The sequence below is a fragment of the Micrasema longulum genome, unplaced genomic scaffold, assembly GCF_059751315.1.
Source record: "Micrasema longulum isolate JH-2025_06_02 unplaced genomic scaffold, ASM5975131v1 h1tg000047l, whole genome shotgun sequence".
Classification (NCBI taxonomy): domain Eukaryota; kingdom Metazoa; phylum Arthropoda; class Insecta; order Trichoptera; family Brachycentridae; genus Micrasema; species Micrasema longulum.
The window spans coordinates 197,607-224,316 of NW_028277254.1; the positions used below are offsets into that span (position 1 = coordinate 197,607).

General features: G+C 32.7%; 1 protein-coding gene across 1 annotated transcript in view; it reads right to left on the minus strand.

The window, feature by feature from the left end:
• LOC148285206 (serine protease inhibitor dipetalogastin-like) overlaps positions 1-26,710 on the minus strand; it is a 118,835-nt gene that overhangs the window by 50,100 nt on the left and 42,025 nt on the right. The window contains exons 3-4 of the mRNA XM_088228499.1: positions 15,520-15,678; positions 10,939-11,079 (exon numbers count right to left, since the gene is read on the minus strand). Coding sequence (XP_088084625.1) covers positions 10,939-11,079; positions 15,520-15,678 — 300 coding nt within the window. The remainder of the gene's footprint in view (positions 1-10,938; positions 11,080-15,519; positions 15,679-26,710) is intronic.

The window sequence follows — 26,710 nt, forward strand, 5'->3', positions numbered from 1 at the left end:
GGCAAATGCATAAACCATGAGACAGACTAATCTGCGCACGATTTTCTTATGCAGGATTTATACCAGAGAGTGGCCGCTGAATTAATTTTGAATGACAAAACAATAAAATAAATATCAACAAATTACAACAGGGATGGAGAATACCTTAAATAAGGGAACATGGAAGTCTAGGCATTTACAGGGCTTATGACCTGTCATTGGATGGTTTAAGTGGCCACTTTACACACTGTGTAACATTCACCATTTTGCCTATGTTTGAACATAGGCGAGATATATATATTAAAGTGGCCACTTTAACCAGCCAATGACAGGTCATAAGCCCTATAAATGCCTCGACTTCCATATTCCCTTATTTAAGGTATTCTCCATCACTGTTGTAATTTGTTCATCTTAATGACTCCCGAGGGGGTGAAATCCAGTATTTTGTCTACGAACATTTGGACAAACTAAAATATTGTAAATAAATATAAATTTGATTTATTTTACTAATTTTAAATGAGATATTATGGCTTTTTAGGCTGTGCCCGTGTTAAGCCATAATAATAAACAACAATGAATTATAAATTAAATTAAAATAATTCATAATTATATGTGATACCGTATAAAAATTTGAAAATAACAATCCAAATACAAGAGATAATATTAAATACTTTAAATAACATTTTCAAATTATATAATATTTCAAATAAAAGAAATAACATAAAAAACTTATAAAACGAATAAAATATAAATCATGTATATGAAGTGACTATTTCTAATTTTACCCTGCCGTGTGGATTTGGACGATACGTGTGAAATAGTCTTACATTTACTGTCAACCGGACCTAGTGTAGTGATTATCGTAGTAGTTTGGCAAGATGAAGTACTACAGAGTCAGTTTATTTAGTAAATGAACTTGACAAATAAATAAGCTCTCCATCTCTGTTGTAATTAGTTAATTTGAATGACTCGCTTTGGGATGGAATCAAGTCTTATGTCTGTAAACATTCAGACAAACTCAAAATATTGAAATTAAACCAACTTGTCCAAAACGAAGTTTTTTAGGCCTTGCCAGTACGTGAAATAATTCAATCAGATAAATCTTTTTATAGATATAAAGGTATCGGGTCGTTAGCTTCACCAAAATCAATATTGAAAGCATCCACCACATACCCGAATTCGTTTTAGAGACTAAATGTCTTTTTCTGGATTTACTCATACAAGCAAGATTTTTTTTTCATTATGAATTGATAATATTTCTTCCTCTACCAACCAAATTCAGTAAGGAAACCCGCAAACAAATATTTACATTTAAAACTTTTAATGTCCCTTTCACCTTTGCTCTAAACCCCCTCATCGTCTAAATGGTAGGGACAAGCTTAAGGCAAGTATAAAAAAAATGTATCCATCACCCAGTTCAAACCCCTTTATGTCAACAGTGATAGGAAACGTTAGTATCTACTGGTGGTTTAATTTAAGCTGGCGCGTTTAGAAAACTCACACTGACGCATTTAAAATCTACAGGATGTTGATTAAAAAAAATGTCGTTTTAAATTTTAACCAAATGTGCTATCTTTTTTAAAATTCGGTGTTGGATTAGAGGGTTGTGTATATATAAAAAAAATATATATAATGGGTTAAGAAAATGTTAAATTAATTTCATAAAATACTTTGTTTCATTATTTTACATTTTTCAAATCATTTTTTTTAATGTTGCATTTTACTAATTATAGTTCTTCTGAGAACAAAGGGCTATTTTTTAAATACATTTTTTTATAGTCAATTACTTTAGAACTAGAATGCGAAATTGTGTAGATTGTTTTAAGTATATAAATAACAAGATTTATTGTTTATCAATAAGTGTGTATACATATTTCCTCTGACATAATTTGAACTGTGCATTTTAATGACAATCTATATATATTATTATGAACACAAAATGTTAAATAAAAAACACGCTTGTTTAAAAATAAATACTCGTAAATATATGATCTTTTCTCAAGTAATTGTTTTTTCCGCTCTAATTCAAAAGAGATTTTTAAAAACATTTAATAGAACTATATATAACATCAAGATTTTTAAAATCAGTATTCTGTACATCAAAAATGTTTTTGTGTAAGTTTTGCGAAAGCGCCATCACTACATAATCGACCTATTCATTATTTGATTAAATGAAAATACCTACATATTTATAAACCAGTTTTTTAAATCCATAACTACAAATCGTGCATATTATTATAGTTTTACTATTTAGAATCGCAGCGAAATTCAGACGAACGCAGAAGCATCCTGTGTATATTGTATTACCATATCATTAGCAACTAATAAAGCAATAGTTGTCTATGTCACGCTTATAAACGCGTCTGAGCGCGAGAGAGACAGAGATTATACTCATAATGCGTATGCCGTGCGATGTCATACCATGGGCTTATTCACGGATACTACACAATGCGTATGTGTAAGTATAACGCACGCGGTAGCTTATAAAAATCCACCAGTATTCTCTGGAGCACCAGAATGCCCCCATGAGATACACTCAAGCCCGGTCACCGGCGTGGCGGCGCACCCAATAGCAGCAGACTTACCCAAAGACTACTGGTTGCAAATGAACTTTTGCCACAACTCATACCTACAAAAACTGTGATTTTTGAAGAACTTTACCTCGTCAGGCGAAAGCTATAAATGAGACTAAAATCAACAGTTAGAAGAATTGAAGCAATATGGATTTTTAAACATAGGCAAAAAGGTGAATGTTACAGTGCGTAAAGTGGCCACTTAAACCAGCCAATGACTGGTCATACGTTCTGTTAATACCCGGGCTTCCATGTTTCGTTCTCTAAAATGTTATCCAACTTTGCTGTAATTTGTTAAGCTAGTTTCTATAAAGAAAAATGCTTCAGATTCCATGGACAGCGCGGCGATGCGTACAAATGTGTCCATATTGAAAGAATTTAATATTGGAGTTCGGCTGTCAACTTTATGTTACAGGCGAATCCTAAAATATCTTGAACACATCGCCAGGAGAGAACCAGACAGCCTCGAAAAGCTTGTTGTGGTGGGTGGAGTGTAAAAAAGAAGATCCAGAGGTCGCTCCCGATGGAGTGGTTAAATCTACGCTGGGGTCTTCAACGACTGAAGCTCTTCGCTCTGAGGCAGACCACAAAACGAATGATAGAGAGACGCCGCCATCCTGACATGAGGGAAAGGACGAGAGAGGATGTTTATATTAAAATACGGTAGTACAGGTATTGAGTAGTAAAATGTTTCCAAATCAAATCATGTAAATGTTTGAAATTTGAAAGACAACATTATTGGAAAATCTAACGGATTTGCGTACTTATATTTTACTACTCTATCGGTTTGTACCGATATTTCTTCAGTAAACGCAGCTTGAAGCTTTTCGTGTCCATCACAAGCAATTTTCGATGTCTTACTCGAGAGACGAGTCATTAAATGCCTTTTTATAGATAGAGGTTTGCCGTTTGCACGAAGTGAAGCGCCCGGAGTCAAACGGTTTACGAGTGTAGCTTTATACAGCTGTATGGCCAAAACCGCGGAAGAGTGGTTTCGAGTTTCGACTCGACTGGATTCTTTGACTGCAAGAAAATAATCCTGATGCAATGTCTTTTTACATACTAAGTGACCCCATGCATAAATTTGATCAAAAGCTTTGTGTCACCCCTGCATAATAATCGACCAGCAAACAGTAACTAACTTAACCGTGTCTGGGCGGACAAATAATACATTTCTGTTTGTAAAATAGAACCAGATTCCCTGACGAGTGTTTTCGACTCGATGGCAACCGCAACCACCATAAGGCAATATTACATACTGCAAAAATTGATCGTAATATGATATGTGAAATGGATTTAGTAAAATTAGTTGTTTTTTCAAAATCAATGTGCACATCTTGGAAAAATGTTTTCTTTTATAATTATTCAAAACAAAATTGTTAAAAATACGTTTCTACGACAACGCGACACGTTTGGCCTTGACAAATGTGACAAGATTCGTGACGTATTAAGGGTGTCGCCAATGCTATACGCCGTTTTAGTGGGAATTTTAAATTATAAATTTTAAACTTTTTTTATGCTACTTAAAAGCACAAAAACATTTTTTTTACTTGACAGTATTTCATAAACCCTTATTAATGAATCATCATCATTCCCTTTCCGCACCTAATTATGCATAGGGCACTGCATTGGTACACCAATCTCAGCGTATCTTGATCATTTTTGTTACATGAAGGTAAGATGATCTGTCTTACCCTTCAGGTACCACGTCTGAAGAAACATCTCCTTTCTCTTCCCTAATCTCTCCTCCTTTCCTTTTTCCTCTTTTTTCTTTTCCCATTAAGTAATAGTTTTGATTTAAGGTAATTAATAAACAAATACGTTTATTTCTATTTTTATATATCTTTAGCTTTTTAATCTTTTTTTTTCTATTGAATATGTTCTGTAACTTGAATTATAAAAATAAAACTTTTATTTTAGTGGTTGGTTGGAAGAAATCGCCATTTGGCAATAAGCCCGCCAATGTACAAATAACATTATGTACAAAAAGTTGAATAAATAAATATTTCGTTTTTGCACTATGTTACTATGAAATGGCGGGCAAAAGTAAAGGATAACAGAGGTCCTTATTATGTATTGGATAAAGAGATGCTTTGTTTGTTACAACACTCGCATTAGTCCCATTTTCCTAGGGTTATATCCTTGTTAGGAGGACCAACGTAGGTACTATGAGAAATGCGGAAACTAACGGATCACTCGACCGTACTAATACATAATTGATTGTACAAATATCTGGGAACTAGAACACCACTTAAACAAGGATAAATAATGTATTGAGATAGAATAAAATTGGAAGAATGCGATTTCACCAGAAATAAACTGATATAATATAGACAAGATGTTACACGCAAAGATGCAAAAGAACCAGAGACATAACTAAAGGTAGTCTTGCGGTTCCTCAAAAGAAGAAAATATTTGCCCAAAGGAACTTAAGCTTTCTTTATAGGACCACGATGCTACAATAAGCTACCTCAAGAAACTACTAACGGTTCGAATCTCGGACCTCTGATCTGTGAGTCCGTGACACCAGCTATGGGACAACAACCCAGTTCTAGGAATAATAATAAATTGATTGCTAGTAAAAACACTTAAATATATTTTTATTTCAAACAAAAAAACCATCATGCCGTTTTCCCGTAAGGGTAGGCAGAGAGAATAGAACGCCACATCACTATATTTGCATACAGATCTTCTTATGGACGCGCGTCGATTATTCCGACTGTTAACGTGTCCATCTTGAAGTATTTGTTGAATTTGATCACGGTCTTTCTCGGTCTTCCTTTATTTCTGCATCCATCAACATTCGCATGGTAAATATTTTGGCCGTTCTTTTGCTGTCCATTCGCTCTACATGTCCAAACCAACGGCAGAGCTCCTTTCTTGATTTTGCCAATAATCTCAGCCTTACGAAATGTACGGATCTCAACATTTGTGCATCTTTCGTACATAGTTTAAGTACACATTCGCCTGAGAGATCGCATTTCGACAGCATTCAGCCCACTTTCATCCCCATTTTTATATGTCTATACTTCGCTCCCATACATCAGGGTCGGAACCAGGACTCCATTGCGAACTGTTGATTTTGCCTCCTGCGACAGACATTTATTTGCCAAAGTTGATTTAAGTGCTAGTATTTTTTATTTTATCTCTTCTAAAATCCTCAAAATGATGAATAATATTATAAATAGGCCCTAAAATATCGATACTATAACTGACCAATTTTATACCATCCTTAACACAGCCATTGAAACATATGTTCCTAAAACCAAGTTTATTTTTAATGAGTATCCTAAATGGTTTAATAGCCAACTTATCAAAGTCATACGTAACAAAAAAATTGCTCATGCTACTTACAAAAAATCTCGAGATATTAACGATTATAATGAGTTTACTAAACTGCGAGCTCAGGCTAAAAATCTCTCCAAAACATGTTATCGTAATTGTATTTCAAAATTTGAACAAGAGGCCCTAAGCAACCCTAAACATATTTTTAAATTTTCTAATACTCTCAATTGTAAAGAGTCTGGAATTCCATCCACAATGTATTATGGCAGTAGAATGGCCGACGCACCACAAGATGTTGTTAACTTGTTTGCCGACTACTTTAGCAGTGTATATAGTTCAGAGACTGATCCAGAACTGCACGATTTTGTTTGTACTAATTTGATTGATTTTAATACCTGTTTGTTTACTAATGCCGATATAAAAATTGGGGTAAGCAAATTGGATCCAAGCAAAGGTTCTGGACCAGATAATATTCCTCCCCTCTTCCTCACCCAGTGTGGTTCTTCCTTGACTGATCCACTTACTAAAATTTTTAATTTATCCATAAAAACTGGTATATTTCCTGAAAGATGGAAAGCCAGCTACTTGACACCTATTTTTAAAAAGGGTGATAAATCAGATATTGCTAATTATAGACCCATCTGCATGCAGTCAACTATACCTAAACTATTAGAATCTATTTTTTTGATAAAGTTTACTCCAGAAATAAAAAAAGTTATCTCTCCATTACAACATGGATTTATTACAGGAAGATCTACAACGACAAATTTAATGTTGTATCAGCATCGGCTTATGGAAGCTATGGAGAAACGCCGGCAAACTGATACGATCTATACTGACTTTAGTAAAGCTTTTGATAAGGTGTCACATGCGATTTTAGTACACAAATTAAAACTATTAGGAATCTCGGGAAACATTTTAAAATGGTTCAAAAGCTACTTATCATCTAGGAAAATTTTAGTCAAAGTATTCGGTTATGGGTCGTATCAGTTTGAGGCATCTAGTGGAGTTCCTCAGGGATCTCACTTAGGTCCTGTTTTGTTTTTGCTTTTCGTTAATGATATTGTATCGATATTCGAGGGAGTGGACATTCTTTTATTTGCTGATGACCTGAAATTATCTAAGACTATTGCTTCTGTTAGTGACTGCGAATCTCTTCAATTAAACCTGGCGAGTCTATATACTTGGTGTCAGAGAAATGAGCTCTTTCTTAATATTGACAAGTGCAGTGTTATTACGTTTACCCGTAATAGAACTTCAATCAACTTCTCTTATAATATAAATAACACAGATCTCGTAAGAGTTACAGAAATAAAAGATTTAGGTATAGTGTTCGATGACAAGTTGTCATTTGCTCCACACATTGATGCAGTTACTAACAAGGCAATGAAGTGTCTCGGATATTTGCTGAGAACGGTGAAGGATTTTAATTCCATCGATTCGCTTAAATCTTTATATGTTGCCTTAGTTCGGAGTAACTTAGAGTATAATTCAATAATTTGGTCACCTTGCTATAAAATACATAACATAAAATTAGAAAAAGTCCAACATAAATTCCTTCGCTTCATAAATTTTAAACTTAATATTCCCGTTGACCAAATCGACTACAACTTCCTATCAAATAATTTAAAATTGTCTACTCTCTCGAATAGGAGAATCTTAACCGATTTAGTAAACCTATATAAAATTGTAAATGGCGCGCTGGACAGCCCTGATTTAACGCGACTGGTCAATATTAAAATACCTTCCCGTCGCACACGAAATAAGTCGGTGTTTGTCGAGGTGTCCAGCGGGCACAACTACTATGTAAATTCACCTATAGCTAGACTTCATCGCCTTGGTAATGAATATGGCAAAGTTGATATATTTCGTTACTCATTGAGCATATTCAAGACCAAAGTACTACAGGCGACCGACGCGACTGAGTCTAGTCAATAAATCCTCGATCGTATTTATGTATGCTTAAAAGTTAGCCCGTGTTATGTTTTATATTTTTAGTCTATAAAACCCTTTCAGTTTTCAACATTTTAAATAACTTCACTTTAAAGTTTAGTTTACCGGTGTAAAAAAAAAATAATTATGTTTTATTTAAATCCTGTTATGCCTTATATTATAAACATAATATAATGTATGTATTATGTCTTAATAGTGTATTATGTTAACTATGTAACTTTATTTTTAAATTTTAATAATATGTATATATTTTTATTTTTTTTAATTTTTATATTTGAAAAATGTTAATTATGTTTAATGTGTAACTTTTTCTTATGATATAGTATGTATAATGTAAAAGCCCCATGGGCGTCAACAGAAAGAAAAATAAAAAATAAAAAATAAATAAAATAAAAACCAACGATAAATTATTATGTAAAAACTTATCTACTATTAGTGAAAATACCCTATAATGTGAATTTCTTCGATGCATAAGAAAGCTTTGAATTCTTTTCCATTATGACTGAAATATCTCATTGCATCTATCCACTAAAAAAACGGTTTTGGACGCTTGACAAATATGCTGACGTGTGAATGTGATTTATGTGACTCGCTCGAATTTCTCGTCAAATTAAAATTATTTTAGCTCCAAAAATCAATAAAAAACAGGCATTTATAAATAAAATACGTTCATTTTTAAAAATAAGATTAATTTTATGTTGGATAATAAACACACGTAACGTTTGAATGCAGATATTGGCACAGCGGATCAGTCTGCACTCGAACAAATAAGTTAAAATATAAAACACAATTGGCAATTTGTAGTTTTATGATAATGTGGTCATTTAAATAACATAATATAAAGGGTACACGGCTAAAACGGGCACATTGCAGTTTTTCGATTTTTTAGATATAAGTGCTTGATGGACTCGTGGTGAAATGGTCAGCGCATTTGCCTACCATGCAAGAGGTCCCCGGTTTGATTCCCGACATGGTTAATATGAAATATTTATTTTAAAGGATATTTTCTGACCAGAATATTTCATACTCCCAGGACTGGTACCTGAAGCGTAGGACTGATCATCACCGCCACACACGTCTATCCTGGCACATATTCTTAGTTTCATCCACATTCATACATCTTGTCATACGTGCCCTTCGGTTCTGTCTGCTTTTGCCATGAGCAGGCTTACGATTTTAGTTTATCTGATCATGACACGTCTTCCTTAGTCGTCATTTTCAATTTCAATAATACAATATGAAGGGTACACGGCTAAAACGGGCACATTGCTTTTTTTTATTTTTGAGATATTAATGCTTGTCGGCCTCGTGGTGCCCTTTAGAATAAATATTTTATATCAACCATGTCGGGATTCGAACCCGAGACCTATAGCATGGTAGGCAAACGTGCTGACCATTATACCACAAAGCCGACAATATATATGAATCCATTAAATGAATTTATGGGATTTATGGAAAAAATGGGATGTTTCCATAGTATGTAAACGTAAACGATGTAAAATATTAAAACTTAAAAATCAGCCTTTTAATTTTTGTAATATTTGTGTTTTTTTAAGTATTTTACGTGAAATGTTTATCTAGGTATTTCATGGACATATTAGGGTCAGGGGTTAAGTTAGTTCTTGTTTGAACTGGGTACCCGACTACAGTAATCTCTTAGAACTTTGTTTTCATTATCTAAAACAATAGAACTGAAATTTTTGCTCAAATGCGACATTTGTATTTCTTACTCTGTAACTATACAGTTTATACAATTGGTGTAGGTATGTTTTTGGGAACAACAGAATATCAAAAGTCATCTGCATACCCACATATAGAAAGCTCATTCTAAAATTGCCTATCCTACTAAACAGACCTGGGCTGGTATTCCAAACGCTCTTGCGGCCTTATTATCTCGTGTGTTTACATACAAAATACACGAGAAAAACTGTTTTCTCGTGCGGTTTGAGTGGTTCAGAATAGCACTCCTGGGGTGGTATTCATGACGCTCTCGCGGCCTTATTATCTCGTGTATTTACATACAAAATACACGAGAAAAACTGATTTCTCGTGCCGCGAGAGCGGTTCAGAATAGCACCCCTGAGCTTAGAGCCCAACATATAAGTATTTACGTATATTTAAAATAAATTATTTTAAGTAATTCGGGGTCCGGATGTTAATGGGAAGTTAAGATTTATCTTCAATTTTATCAACAAAGTAAAATTAAGTTTTCTTTATGAAAATAGAATTTGCATTTTTTTTTCTAAACATGTTCAGTTACAGGTAACCGACGAAGATATGTTAAATTTTCATACGAATACACACATTTTCGTATGTAAATATCTATGTTAGTTTATAACGTCTCGATATGTACCGTTAAATATAGCGTTTGTTGTCACGGCCCAGAGTTTCAGCATCTTCAATACTCACTCCCCTTTCTGTAAACTAGAATTGTTTTTTCTTTGACGTAATCGCAAATTGGAAATTTAAATTTGTATAAAAATTATATTTCGTTGTGGTTATATGTGTTTTTTTTCTGAATAAATAAACTACGTAAACTAATAATTTTATAAGCTAAAGAGACAGAGTAAGAAATGGGGAAATTAGGAACAAAACCAGAATAGCGGATATCATGGATCGCGTAGCAGGACTGAACAGGCAGGACATGTTGCGAAACAAGACCCCACAAGATGGATCCCTAAAATTTTAATATGGAGACCCTAGGAGAATAAGAGAGGCATTGGTAGACCTCAATATGGTCCGACAACATGGCCGCAGTGGGGGATTAAATTGGCTGCAAGCAGCAACCAACCGAAAGAAATAGAAGGATATGGAAGAGGAGCAGTGGAGGACAGAAGGCTGAAAGAGAAGAATAACCAAAGAAGTAAATAACAAAACATTACACAAATACCCAATGGTTAAGATACTTATTTCAAGCTCAGGGGTTTAGAGTTAGGTTTGTAAAATCAAAATAACTACATGGGATTTTCCTCGAGCCTTTGTGCTATCACGAAAGTCAACAGAGTACCATTTATCGTCGAAACGAGAACGAATTCAGTAAGTTTTGATAGAATCATAGTGATATGAAATTCGTCGATTCGGCCTGTTGTGGTAAAAGCATTTTTTAGAAGTATTATTTTCTTTATGTAATCTGTCTTTATAAACTCACCCTGGTTGTACCGCTGAAGACAGCGTACTTCCCCAACGCTGCCGTACGTGAGGCCGTTAGAAGCGCAGACCTTCGTGTAGTCCATTCTCCTACATGGACAGCGAACGTTGGAACACTCCCCACTTTTCACCATGCGAACATCTGCAAAGCAAACACCAAACTATAATGTAATCAGCTCTCAAAGACAAAACATATTTTCAAGCGAGGGATTGAGGGGTATTGGGTGATTTTAAAAACATTCCAGTTTTCTATGCAAACCAAATGTTTGTATTTGTTTATTTTTTAATATTGATGTTTCATGTATTTCTTTTTAATGATTTTCTTGTTTTACATTATATTAATTGTGCTGCACTTTATTATTACTAGCAACTATTAAGCTGATGCGTGTATATCAAATGTACATGGTTATTAATCATTATAAATTGATGTGTGCATCTAGGCGGTTTTTTAATACATCAACTGAACTAGTACCGATCACTTTCTCAGGAAGGCCATTCCATTTCTCCACAACTCGGTTTGTCAGGGGTTGGATGAGAAGGAGGTAGTGTTTAATTTCAATGAATGACCTCTGAGATGGCGGTTTTCATTTATAGTGAACATTGATTTCAACTCGAGTACATTTTTTTATTTTTCTATTTTTTATTATTATTAATAAAACATATAATACAAAAAGTACATATTATACTCCCAGGAGTTATTAAGAAACTCATTTGGGACCGTATAAAGGAAAAAACATTTTTTTGACAATACATAATATCATACATATTAATACATTCGAAATAGAAAGAAAACATTATTGTATAAGAAACATAAAACACCATCTATATAAATTACATTAATAATTATCACTATCAAAATTTAAGAAGTATTTTTAATTGCGACACTTTTTTGCGTGTTAGCTCATCGGGCAGTTTATTATATTCGGAATGGCCAATATTTTCCAAAGACCTACTGCCGAACTTTTTTGAGCGAAACTTAGACACATGAAGATTCCCCGAGTAACGCGTATTGTAATTGTGAATATCATGACCAAATGTGTATTTTAAATTTGAGTGAGCAGAAAAGTTTGTGATATTTAAAATAGTATAGGTTATGTCATGCAGTGGCATAGCCTTGAAAGGAAGTATCTTTGTTTGTCGGTAGATATCCTTAACATGGGAATCCCATTTAAGTCCGAAAATGTTTCTTAGAGCTCTGTTCTGAAGAACTTGTATTTCCGAGATCTGATTTTTGCTGGCAAAACCCCATATACATGAAAGATAAGATCAGTTAAGATTAGAAACGTTTCAATCAAGTCACCACGCTGCCTCCGCTCTTCCAGTGATCTTACCCCAAGCTGTTTTTATGTACATATTATTATTTAAGTTTTTATTCGCCCTAACCCAACATGGTAAAACTACGGCGGGTGGATACTTGATTATTATTTTATTTTTTCGTTTTATTTATTCAGTTTCTAGTCGCACGTAAAAAATTATCAAATAGAAATCGAGTGGAAATTAGTCGGCCTCGTGATGTACTAGTTAGTGGGTTTACTTGACAAAAAAAACTTTTATAGACAGAGTTTTTCTTCTGATATTTCTGGGTGAAAATGCATTTTAAATAGTATAATAAAAATACGTAGATAGTTTTATTCCACATTTATAAATTTTACCCGTGACCGGGTTTTGCCGTGATCGATTTCATCAGACTGGTGGTCAAAACAAAGTGGAAGAAAGCTATGTACATATTGTTATTATTATAATGAAAACTACACTAAAGCCTATGTTATTTACCGTGCCGGGTAGATTTTTACTGGAGTCTGTGAAAACGCCCGAAAGCTTTCAAAAAGTCTTGAAAAACCGAATGATCCAGAAAAATAACAAATTACCTGTAAAAAAAATCACCTACTTGGCACTAGTTCAGAATTTTGAAATATTTCAACTATTTTATTGGACTCCAAAATATTTTGTTAGTTTATTTTTTGTACGCCTTGTTAAAGGAAAAGTGGCGATCCGAAACAGTTAAGAATGTTATTTAAATTATGATTTATTTTGTTCCATAATGTGATTATCAGCAAAGAAGTACCAACAACTCTGGAGAGTGAAGCTGCCAACTGTCTGCCAAATTTACTAAATGTCAAGGTCTGATCGTTTTCAATGGCAGCATATAACATCAGCTGTGAGTTATTCTTAAAAGTGTGTCGCGTTCTCAACATAGCCGGTTCATATTTTCAGGAATATTTGAAATCACAGTTTTTATGTATGGTGAACTGAGAGAAATGGCTTTGTTTTTGTTACATGTGTTTTAATCCTCGAGTAATAAGCTAATAGAGTCACTCATACGTAGAAAAAACATTCTGTGATTATTGACCACGAACTTAGCTACAGATTACAGCAACGCAAAGGGCCGTAGGTACTTGCGTTGAGAATTGCAAGCGCAAACCGAAACTGTCCATTACACGTTTGTTGTTAGCTAAAAACCAAACTAAAACCAAACCAAATATTTGGAACGCTTTTGTTCTATGCAATAGAGCTTAAGGGCTTCTCTAGATAATTATTACTCTCGAGGTTTTAATACTAACATTACTAAGTTTTGTTTATTTTATTTTTATTTATTATATATACGGCCTAAACCAATTAGAACAGTTACATGAAGAAACGTAAATGCAAGAAACTGAACAAAAAGAACATAAAACTATGTAGCAAAGACAAACAAGGGCAAAACAATAATGGTATACAATATATTCATAAAATCGAAATACATAAAACTCCAAGCTAAACCATGCCAATCCAACTTCATCCCACACTGTTTAGCCGCGATAAGATCTACGAAAAGCCGGAAGATCTTCTATCCCGAAGAATTCCAAGTCGTGTGAACTTATGTAATTAACTGATTAGTGACCGAACGAAACAAGACTTTCAGACGAAACCAAATTTCGGCTTCCGTTCTAGTTTCGGCCAAACCGAAACTTATTTAATTGATTTAAAATTTACTTCAAAACGCCCAAAATAACGTGTTTTCATTACAAGTTCAGTAAAATACACAATAAAATAAAAGGCATAAATTTAATTATGGCGCTTTTTGGTTCGTTGTTATTTTGTACATATAACGTATATGTAACAGTTCTTTAATGTGCGCTATCGGAACTTTAATTCATTAACTATAAAAGAAATAATAAAAATATAACTATGAAAGATCTTAAAACTCACGAGAACTTACGAGTCAGAAGCCATAAAATGCACCCGAGTTAAACCGAACGTTAACCGACCGCAGGTCATTAGCAGAAACTGGCCGAAACCGAAACTTCGGTCGGGTAACTATAACTAAAGACTAGAGACGCCCCTTTTTTATTTACATTTAAAACAACGTTGAAATGTCATTATCTGAATATTTTAATTTTTCCTTCTTCTTTCCTTCCCATTCCTCTTCATCTCTTAATAGTATAGTGTAGATTTTTAATCAATTTTTGTTTCCATAATTTTTTTTACATATTATATACATTAATATACCTAAAATATGTCCATAAACCTACTATTTATTTTCTCAAACTGAATAGTTTGAATAAGTAGGAAGAAATTGCTTTAAGGCGATATTCCCGCCCTTATATGTATTTAAAGTGTTTAATAAATAAATAAATAAATGCCATAAAATGTAAAAATAATAACAGCTAAATTCAAAACCAAAAAAATAACAACAAACGTGAGAGAAAAGAGAATGTTTGGAATTATTACAAAAAGATTTATGAATTGTACCATTTGACAAACTAATACAGTAAAACTCCAACCATCCGGAATAATGAGTGCCTGACAAACATCTTGAAATAACTTCGGATATGCAAATAAACCATTAAATTAAGGCAAGGTTTTAAAAAAAAAACAGCAAAATTTACACTAAGTTCACTTTTTAATTGCTGTTGCAATAATACAGCGAATTGGAATCACATAAAAAATTAACTTAAATATGTCCAGCAAAATTAGTTGCTTTGATGAAGAAACTCGTTTAGCCTTTTTTATTTGTTATTGTAACTTCTCCTTATTTTTTTAATTATTGATATTATATTAATAACATAACCACAAATAAATTATTATCTGATTCAATAGTAAATAAGACATTCACATCGTGGTTTAACATTCCTAAAGGAGTCAAAAAGGGATGTGTAATGTCACCATGGTTGTTCAACGTATACATACATCGATAACTGTATGAAAGAACTGAAAGATTTAAGAATGGGAGCAAAAATTCTGTATGCTGATTATGCCGTGCTTCTTACTAGCAGAAAAGAATATCTGCAATTCTTGTCTGCAATCAATTGGTCGTTGCTTTACTTCAGGTGAAATAATTGCAGTGTCATCGATCAATGGACTAAAACCCCCCACAAATGTAATATTTTTACATATTTAAAAAAAAAAATCATAAAAGGATTTTTCTTAAATTTGTCCTCTGTTTTAGGGAAATTGTGGAAATTAAAAAATTGACAGTTTACATTATGTTAACCGAGTACGAACATTTACTACCTTAATACAAATAAGTAAGAATGTCTTTTCAATATTTTCAGTTATTAAAAATAGTTAATTGTATGTTTGAGTCATTAATTTTCCTTACCATATCCTGGCACCATGGCATTTTTGCAGTTAAGAGCTTCTATATTGGCGTATGTAAAATTATCGCTCCCACATACTGGCTGGAACAACATATTCTTCTCACACGCTAGTGTCAGCTCCGCTGTGTCTCTACACGGGCCAGTGTACTCCACTTCAATACCTGGAAATTAAAAATGTATTAATTAGCATAATATCGAAAACGAGAGAGATCTGTAAGTGCGGCTAAATGTGTGCCGCAGTCTACAGTATGAATAAGTCTATCTGGAAATCTGAGAAAACCATCTATAATAATCCTGCAAACACCTATCTTCCTCTACAAGTACGAATCGTAACACCTAAGGCCTAAAATAGTAAGCTTTTGAGTTTTTTAAATAGGCGCCTCAGAATAATTTTGGGTGTGCGTGGTTTGATTATAATGGATAAGTTTATTTTATTGATTTCTTTTAAATCTTTAAGTACTACACACATAAAGTAATCTTAAACCTGTTCTTAACAGAATGGGATTATTTTTGTATGTATATAATAGGGTATTTTCATAAACTGGGGATATGATTTTTAATGTATTCAGTATTTAAAGAATATTTTTACGATTCGAACCATATTACTATCAAAATCTGAAACGAATGTTTTCATTTATAATTTCCTATTTAAAGTTTGATAGAAATAAAACGGCCCGTAACTGGCCAAAAGGGTTGATAACGTCACGCGTGACTTATATATCCTACGTTCACTCAAATCCTATACTGAGATACTCCGACGCGGGCGGCTTGTGGCTTTTTATTTGTTTTTTCTAGTTAAATTTCGTCTTTTCTTTGTTTTTTTTTTGTTTTCATTTATAAACATCCATAGCATTATGACTAAAATTGGTTTTTTACAAGGAAAGTCCGATAACTTGCCCAAAATAGATATAATCATGATGGGTATTTTTTTCTCATCCAATACAAACTTTTTAAGTTCGAGTATAGAAATGTAAAGGCCGTAAGGTAAGCAAATATATAATTTTTGCTTCCAGAATGTATTCATTCAAATAGTTGTGTTATTTGCATGTACTATAAATATATTGTTTAGCGTACATTTAATGCAAAAGGGAAGTAACGTGACTTTGACACAACATAATCCATAAAATACCATTGCTTGTAAACATCTCTGTTGCTCGAGTGCGTGTTAATGCCTTTTTTTATTAAATGTGATTTACTTATTAATATATCAGCTAGGGTAAATTACGGAGACAATGCCATAGATTACATTCAAGTAAAACGGACGGGTGATATTTGAATGGTAAAAGGTCGAGTCACCCCAGCATAACTTAAAGTTAGAACCAAATCGTACTCGGTGACGTTGATTTGCGATGAAGTCTAGGAAATAATAGATTCCTGCAAGTGTGAAGACTGTCCAGCATCTCAAGGTCAGCTGCCATTTTTGTAAATGCAATAAATTTCACAAATAAATAAGGTAGGTTTTCACACAGGAATTTTTTTGTAATTTTATTTTTTATTCATATAGAAAACCAACAGTTCCACAAATTAAACTAAGTAACATAAGTACAGAAATATAATACAAATATAAACAATAACGTTCAAAGAATAAACTAATTTAGTTTTGTAGTACCTGTCAAGCTTTATAGGTGCTAATTTCAGTACCTACTGTTAGTAAATGTTTATAGTCTACAGTCTACACCATAAAATATAGTATTTTGTACTGAACAAGACCTACGAAAAAAAGAATAGTGGTTTGTTTTTTTTTAACATCTCGTTTCATAACGTTCAAATGCGTTAAACCATTTTTTCTGCATTTTTTCATTAGGTACTAGGAATGGCGAAAAAAGCTTTATTTTGCGTCTTCACCGTAGTGTTTGTGCACATCGGAATTAAACAGTACTTGTATCTTATAACTAAATACATTTTATGCGCGTTAATTAGTTAAAACAATCAATTACAACAAAAACAACACGTAGGCTATACAAATTCGTATGAATTTGTTTGAACGGTCAGTCAAATTCGTAACGCGTGACGTCACAAGCCTATACGGCATCCGAGTGTTCGTTTTGGCGCCAATTCAAAGTATACGTTTTTAAACCGCTCTGAAAAATTAACGCGTGGACATAAAAAAATAAAAACTATACAGTTACCACCGTAATTTTTTTTTCTATTTTTTTGGAAAATAAAAAAAAAACGTGAAAATACCCTATTTAACATTTAATTAGAATTTTGACATTCTCCTTTCCTATAATAATATATCGTCGATGATACTGCAATACCGCGGCCTTACCTGTTTTTTCTACGAAAGTGTTTACATGCAATAACAATGACTGACTTTTTATTAATATTGAGAACAATTACCGATTCAACAGTCACAATGAAGCGAGAATTCATTTAAGATTAAAAACTACGCAAAATCGCGGAACATACGAGTGCATGGGGGTAATTCGGATACCACTCAATATGAGGCACCTACATTTTAACTTTACTTATGACACATTACGTATATTTTTAGTTATAAGTTTGAAATCATTTTTAGTCTAGTATTATATTGTAACTATATTATTGTGTATATGACTAGTTTTCAATAAAAAAAAAATGAAAAATAAAAATATTGATCAAATTGGACATTGTAAAAATCCAAAAAAGATTACGACTGCAGTCTTGTAAAACGCACGAAATGTAAGGAAATCGTACGATTTGGCCATTTTAAAATGTGTTTTATTTTAATAGAATTATCTAAAAAATAAAACAAATAAACATTCGATAAAAAAATAAGTTTCTAAGGAATTTCTGTTTAAAAATATAAAATAAAAAAAATTCTAGTTTAAATAATTATGCCTTCGATAATCGTTAAAAAAATATCAAATTAAGAGGAATCGCGGTCTAACTTTTCTTCATATAAATGTATTCTCTTATTTTCTCCCTGGATTATGGCACTAGAGAAGTAATTTTTTTACACACTACATTTATGTAGATATTAACCATTGGCATGTCCCAATCGTTTTGTTTTTTTAACTAATTGTGTATTATGAGAACTAGAACCATCCAAAAACCGCCCAGTTTTATCTGCCGTCTTCAGACGTGTGGTTTTTGGAAAACGCAAAAGGTACCGACACAGAAAATTTCATTTTGATACTCTTTTTTTAAAAAAAATACCAAATCGGTTCAGTTTTGGGGTACGAAAACGGGACTAAGAAACGTCGATTACGTCGATTTTAGTTAGGCATAATAAGGGGTTTGAACTGTCAAGGGTTGCAGTAAGTCACATCTTGCTGGAGGATGTGATTCTATAAAATGCTGCAAACGCCCAGTTGTATTCCACCGGCAATACTACTGAATAGTCCAACTCGTCGGCGTCCACGTCGTGAACCCCGGGCAATGGGATCATACTCATAACGGTGTGATCACAGCAGATAACGAGAAGATGAAAGGCGAGTTTCTGGCGCCTCAAAACCAAAACCAACCAGCTAAGGGAAGGTAACCCCGACAAAAAAATCCACCAGAGAAGACAACGGGAAACCACTCTGGTCATCTGTTCTCAGGAATCACTACGACGAGTACATCAATAAGCAGGGGTTCTGGCTGCGAAATATAAAAGTAGAACAGGACAGATACATAATATGCTTTCGCTGTAGTGATCGCCAACGTCGGGGGGACCCGGCAAGGCACTAGAAGAAGAAGAATAATAAGTCTGACGTGCAGTTCTCTTTTTCGGGAATAAGAATAGGAAAGCATTTGCGAGAGAGTGACAGAAAAACTACGTTCACATACGTATTCATCGAAATTCGGAGCCACCGCATATCCTCTTAATAATACATTAAATATATATATACACATATATATATATTTAATGTATATACGATATATAAATATATATATATATATATATTTGATTTTGATAAGACTTTCATCAAAAGCCTGACAGACATAATGACGGACAACAAATTAACGACACTAGGCAAAGACAAAAAACAATACTTCTGTTACCAAAGAAAAAAAACAAATTACGGACAAAGACACTATGATTTTCTGGCCCCTAAGCTATATAACTTTTTAAGTATGGACATATCGGTACGCAAAATGAAAAACAATGTTTTCAAAACTCTAGTCCATAAATGGATTTCTAAAAAGACTAGACAGGAAGCTGAGGATTTTGTTTCGTATTTCAGTATATAATTTTATTTTCATGAAAGTCCTTTCTCGTTCTATTCGCGTAGGTATGTTTTAAGATATTTTTATATATTTATTATTTTTGCATCTATAATATTTTGATATGAAAGTATACTTTTAAATATAAAATAAATAATACACTGACACTCCGGATCGTGCCTGTGGGCCAGTAGTGGCTACATCCATAAAAAATGAAATGTTATTGAATGTACCTATTGTATAATCATTTTTTTTGTAAACAATGTTTTTGTATTATATCTTGGATTAAATCAAATAAATAAACATATAGACACAAAAAATAAATTGAATCAACACCGTTCATATATCGAAACGTTCATTATATTCTCATGATATTTATTTCAAATGCAGACAACTTAATTATTGTTAAATATTATGCTTAAAATAAATTTATTATTATTGATGTTAATGCCAAACATTTTCTGTGTAAATTAACATCGAGGATGTTTTTACTGCGTACATTAAAAACAATAATTCCACATGCAAATTATCATAACGGAGCAGTATTGCATGCTAATAAATTTCACATTAAAAGTTAAAATGTCAAATAAATCAAACAAATTGATCGTGATATTATAATATTCAGGTACTGCATTTTTATAAAACTAACCTGTTTATATAGCGAAATAATAATTTATGCGTATTAAAGTAACGTTATTTATCAACAAATTTTTGTAGACAAGGACTGGATTCAACTCCCTGGGGAGCTGTTAACATTAACATATTACAACAGAGATGAAGAACATTTAAGAGAAGGTAATATAGGTGAAATAATTAAATTAGATGAATCTCACCTGCATAAATAAAGGTTTCAGCTATCTAACTTCACAAATATCAACAGATGAAAGAATTGAAGAAATAAAGATGTTCAAATATGGGCAGAATGGTGAATGTTACACAGTATGTAAAGTGGCCACAGAAACCAGCTATTGATAGGTCATAAGCCCTGTAGATTCCTAGACTTCTATATTACCTAATCTTAAATGTTCTTTATCTCTGTTGTAATATGTTGACGTTATTTAATTATTTCTCCGCCTCGTGATCAAATGGTTAGGACGTTTGCCTACCACGCAAGAGGTCTCTGGTTCGAATTCCGTCATTGTTGACATGAAAGATGTACAATATGTATTTATTAATTAATATGATTACACATGTTTTTTTTATTGCAAACTACTTTTTATTTTCCATATAAGTACATAAATAAATAGAATGTAGCAATTTTGAAATAAACATGAATTCGTTGGTAAATTAATTTTAACTCAATGCGTCAATGAAAATGGAAATGTAAATGAAAATAAATAATAAATCTATATCCCTTCAATTCTTTCATCTTTTGATGTTTGTGAAGTATATAAATTGAAAAAAAATAATTAAGGCGTTGCCTAGTACCTAGTATGTACGTGAAATAATACAATTAAATACACTAATCTCACCCGGTAAAGTAAAATAAAGGTATCAGCTCTTTATCTTCACAAACATCAACAGATGAAAGAATTGAAGGGATATAGATGTTCAAATACGGGCAGAATGGTGAATGTTACACAGTGTGTAAAGTGGTTACTTAAACCAGCCAATGACAGGTCATAAGCCTTGTAGGTGCCTAGACTTCTATATTACCTTCTCGAAAATGTTCTTCATCTCTGTTGTAATATGTTAATGAAAATAAAACATATTTCATATTTACAAAGATACGAGATGAAGGTACATTAAAGTATAGCAGTGCTAAATCACCTTAAAAAATATATTTTACGTCTACCCTGCAAGGAATCGACCCCGGGATTTCAAATATGATATGCAAATGCGTCAACTATTACACTACGAGGCCGACTTATTCCCACTCGATTTCCTTTTTAAGATGTTTACCTGAGAGTACTCATCGAGTGTCTAGGGTTCTTGTTCTATTTCACACACTGAACTGTATTTATCATCCGCATGAACACACAGAGAGAAAAAAATATTATACGATTATTTATTTTTTATAATGTATTTTAATAAAAATCAATCCACCTTCATTTTACCTTGCGTGAATTTGTACGACCGACTGGTGTGCAATCGGCCTAAACACAAAATGTTTACATACTGTCAATATTAATAAATAATTATGTTCGTTATGCTAAAATCAAATTGACTTGTCTTAATTAATCAGTTCGGCGCTATTTTTTAATTGGCTCCTTCGATAATAATTATAGTAAATGACAGCCTCTATATAAAAAAATGCCTTTGCCAATTAGTAAAAATTAATAGACCCATAAAACGTGCTCTAATCAACCAACGAATTTCGTAAAAAGGGGAAAAAAATACATGGCAATTTTTCATAATCAAATTAAAGTTTTACAATGAGAAAAGTTTGTATTTTTACTTTAAAAAATATTTGTTTGTGAACTATCATGCTAAGCCAAAAGGTTATATATTTTTTTATGAATGGTTTTATCAGCGTGATTATTTTTGAAAGTTTTGTAATTACTCTGCCTATGACGTCTAAGTTCTAGCCGGTGAGTTCTGCTGATTGGCGAGTTAACTTCCCGGAAACCGGAAATCAATCACGACACTCTCTCATCGGTTGATTCGGAAGAACTTGTAACGCAGTACAGTAAAACTCGAATTATCCGGATGAAAAAGCGTCAGACGTTACCACATAAAAACTTACTTAAACATGTCCAGCAAATTAAATGAGGAAGTTCAGCCCTACGGGAAATTGAAAGGAAAAGCTGTTTTTGACTCGCGCAGTAAAAATTAAAACATTAAGTTGTAACGCAAAGTTTCTTAAAAATGTATGAAAAAATATATAAAACATAATTAAATTAAAACGAACTATTTTGAACGACGTCACTAGTTCATTTGAATCAACCAACGATAAGAGAGTTGTGAAAGATGTCCGGTTTACGGAAAGTCAACGGAACAATCGGCAGAACTGACCGAAAAGAAGCGGAAGAGGACTTGAGACGTCACACACGGAGTAATTTCAGAAATACAAGACTTTAAAAAATCATGGCGATGATAATACGATGGATAAAAATTTAAAAATATTTTTTGGCTTAGTTTGATGGTCTTTTAACTAAATAAAAATACTGAACTTCTCCTCATTGCTTTGACGAAAAAACGCGCCGGCCGCCAGCGATCTTTTTTATTTGTTGTAATAACATCTCCATTATTTTTATTTCCTCATAATTCCCCGGATATTGGGCAATTCGGATGACTGGAGTTCGCGTGAACTTAGTTCTACTGTAGTTCACGTATTTTTTCATATATTTTAGAGATACTTCACCATTTAATTAAATGCTCTAATTTTTACCGCGTGTAAGAAAACATTTTTCATATCCAATTTCCTGTAGCACTGAACTTTACCTTTTTAAAAAAGTTGTATTAAAGAAAAATGTTCAATGTTACGCTGGACGAGTGTTATCGACTCGAGAAAGGAGATTAGTCAGCCTTTTGGTGTACTGCAGACATGGGCAACATTTTACTAGTCTGGAGCAGATTGCAATTTTCTTCAAAGTCGCGGGCCGGAATATCGAAATAACCATCCACATAATAGGAAAATATCACATACTACGAATACCGATAAAAACATGTCAAATGGATTTAGAAAAATTAATTTATTTTCAAAATCAATATAAATGTTTTAGAGAAATGTTTTCGTACTTCATTTTTTAAACAACATCGTTAAAAATATGTCTTTAAAAAAACGCGACATGTTTGGCCTTGACAATTGTCACGTCAAGATTCGTGACGATGTTCTATTTAAATTTCACATTATCACAAACTAAGTTCAAATTTTAACAGAACCGTAACATATTAGGGGCGTAGCCAATGCAATGAACCGTTTTTTGCAGGAATTAAAAATTATACATTTATAAATATTTTTTATGCTATAAGTACAAAAAAATATTTTTTCACTCGACAGTATTTTATTAGACCATTATTTGTTTAAAATTGTATAAAAATATGAAATTTCCCGATTGTCATACAAAATATGTATGGGTTCTATTAATTAAAATAATTAAAATTTTATCCGGTAAGATGGACGCTCAAGATATTTTATCTCAAATCAACATCAGTGTTCCAAATTGCGCCACTCGTACTAACACTTTATTTGCTGGGGGAAATTACAGAACCAACACTAGCTTCTTTTCACCAATGCCAAGAATTAGGCTTTACAATGAAGTGTCCAAAGACAGCTCGGTTGATGTATTTCTACAGCAAAGAGACTTATTCAAAAGATAAATTATTAACTCACTTTTCGAAAGATGAAACTTACTGACAGGGCGATATTGTCTAGTCTCCTGTCACTCTGATATAATAATTATATCTTTGTATACATTTTTTTCCCTTACATCATGTTGTTTAATATCCAACTTATGTTTTGATTATACTTTATATATATTATTTCAATTACCTTTCAAACGCTTTTTTATATACCAATCCATAATGGTTTATCGAATAACCTGTAGATTGATTTAAAATTAAAAAAATATTTTTAAAATCAGCAAACACCGATGATTCTTTAGGCTTCAGATGCGTGTCTAGGGACAGTGAAATATTGCAGCGTAAAACCACTATACTTGTATTAACAAATATTTCACGTTAATCCTCCCAGGAAGAGAACCCAGGACCTCAAGCATGGTAGGTGAATAAGCCAACCACTATTCTACGAGGCAAACTTTCTACACTAGATTTCTTTTTTCAGGATATTCACCATCGAGTATAGTTGCCATCGAGTCGAAAACGCTCGTCTAGGATTCTGGTTCTATTTCACAAACAAAACTTTTCATCCGCCTGGACACGACATGGACACTGGATAATAATTAACGAGGAAAAAGAAGTGTATTTAAAGAAATAAATTTATATTATACCCACAGTAACAATATTAAATATATCAATCCGAAAAATAACAATACTTTAAAAACAATTATTTACGTATTAGGGTAAATAAATATTAAATTATTATTTTTTATTATTTTTTGTTAATAAAGCATGATTATTACTATTTTTATTATTATTATTATCATTAAATTGTGTCGGTTTTTTCAAATAAAGAGAACAAGAGGACGCAAAAAATGCAACAAATGATTCAATAATTTATAGCATATTCACCGTACACTGCGCAAATATCGCGAGCAGCTTTGGCAGCTTTACTCACTGAATAAAATGCGAACAGAAGGAGGTGTTGAAAATGATTACTTTCAGACGTCTACTCGACATTCAATTTTGAAGGCTTGTAGTTAAATAAAATATTATATATAACGGAAAAGCGAACGCAACTTTTTGTAAAGCAAAATAATTTCTTTCGAATGACAGATAACTTTACAATTTTTTTTACTTTTGGAGCTCATTTTCAAATTTAAAAAAAAACGGAGGCAGCGTTTACACCTAGTATTATGTAAAAGTGATAAAACTCTTTTTTTCTACATACCTATATCAATATTTTGCTCATGACGATATTTATTTATAACATTATTAGTTAACACCTTTTTACTTTATTAAAAAAGAGGTGTGTTTGACCTGCAGCCGGTACCTACCGTCAATCAAATGATTTATAAAAAGAGATTTTGCGAGAAGTGCTAATGTAAAGGTGACTCATTCAAATTCATAAGGAAGTTTTTGTAAAGTTTATAATAACTGTAGTACTTACTATTCGATTAAATCAATGAATTTTTTTTATTTATTACAGTTATTAATTTTGTTTTTACTATTAATGTTCAAATTACATCAACAGATTTCAAGTTAACTAATCCATCTTCAGGACAAATACACTAATAGACTAATAGATAGCAGGATGCAGGATGCATGTCAAAAAAACTGACATTAATATTGGCCATTGTACGCTTCGCCAATGAGAAAGATCAGGCCTAAGGGAAATTAGATATAAAAAATGTGTTTTTACACGCGATAAATATTAGAGCATTAAATTGTAACCCAATTTTTTTCAAAAAATTATAAAAAAATAAAAAATCATATTTTCATTTAATCGAGTTGTGGTCCTGTGGCTAATGTCTCGGACTCACGGACCGAAGTTCCGTGGTTCGAATCCCAATTTACCCCAGTATGATTCCATTTTCAAATAGTGAGTTATTTACAACTCGTTAAAAATGGCCCTTCAAAAATAAATATTTGGGTAAATCATAAGAACGCAAATATTTATTTTTTATTAAAAAAAAAGCGAACTTCCTTGCATAACATCTCTAGTTCTTCCGAATCAACCAATAACAAAAGAGTTGATATAGTTTATATAGTGTATCAAGAAATAATGGCTTATGACCAATGAAATGTCATTGGCTGGTTTAAGTGGCCACTTTACTCACTGCGTATCACTCACCAGTCTCTGACTATGTTAAAACATCCACCTCAACTCTTCCATCTATTGAGTATGTGTAAAGTAACCACTTAACCAGCTAATGACAGGTCAAGACGTCCATATTCGCTTCTCAAAAACGTTTTTCTCCTCTGTTGCAATGGGTTAGGTTAGTTCAGGTTAATGATTTGGAAATGTATATTGAGGATACGGGTTCGATTCTCGAAAAGGTGGAACTCATAACTATAGTCATTTATCAGTAGCTACTCGTCATACGCACTGTAAATGCCTAGACTTCTATATATATATATATATACATATTAAATTGTGGTACAACAAAAGGGCGTGTTTATGTGCATTTGTATGGGAGTAAGAGTATCGGTGTGTTTGTGTGTATGTGGGAGTAAGTGTTCAGGTGTGTAGTGTGAGCATCATTAAATAGCAAGTATAATCGTATCGTAGCGCAAAGAATCAGTCTTAATTTATTTTTTAATTATTTTATAATTTTTTTTTAATAAATTAACAGGTTGAATTAAATTATGCTGTAACTCATTCGATTCGTAAATTCACTCATATCGTATGAGAGGGAACGAGAGAGAATTATGATTTAGATTGCGTTAGAATGAGATGGACATATGACGAACGAACGAACTTACGAAACGAAATTATGACAGAATAAGCTTGTTGATTGTACAACTCGAGTCTAAAATCAGTTCGTCTTCGATCTGATA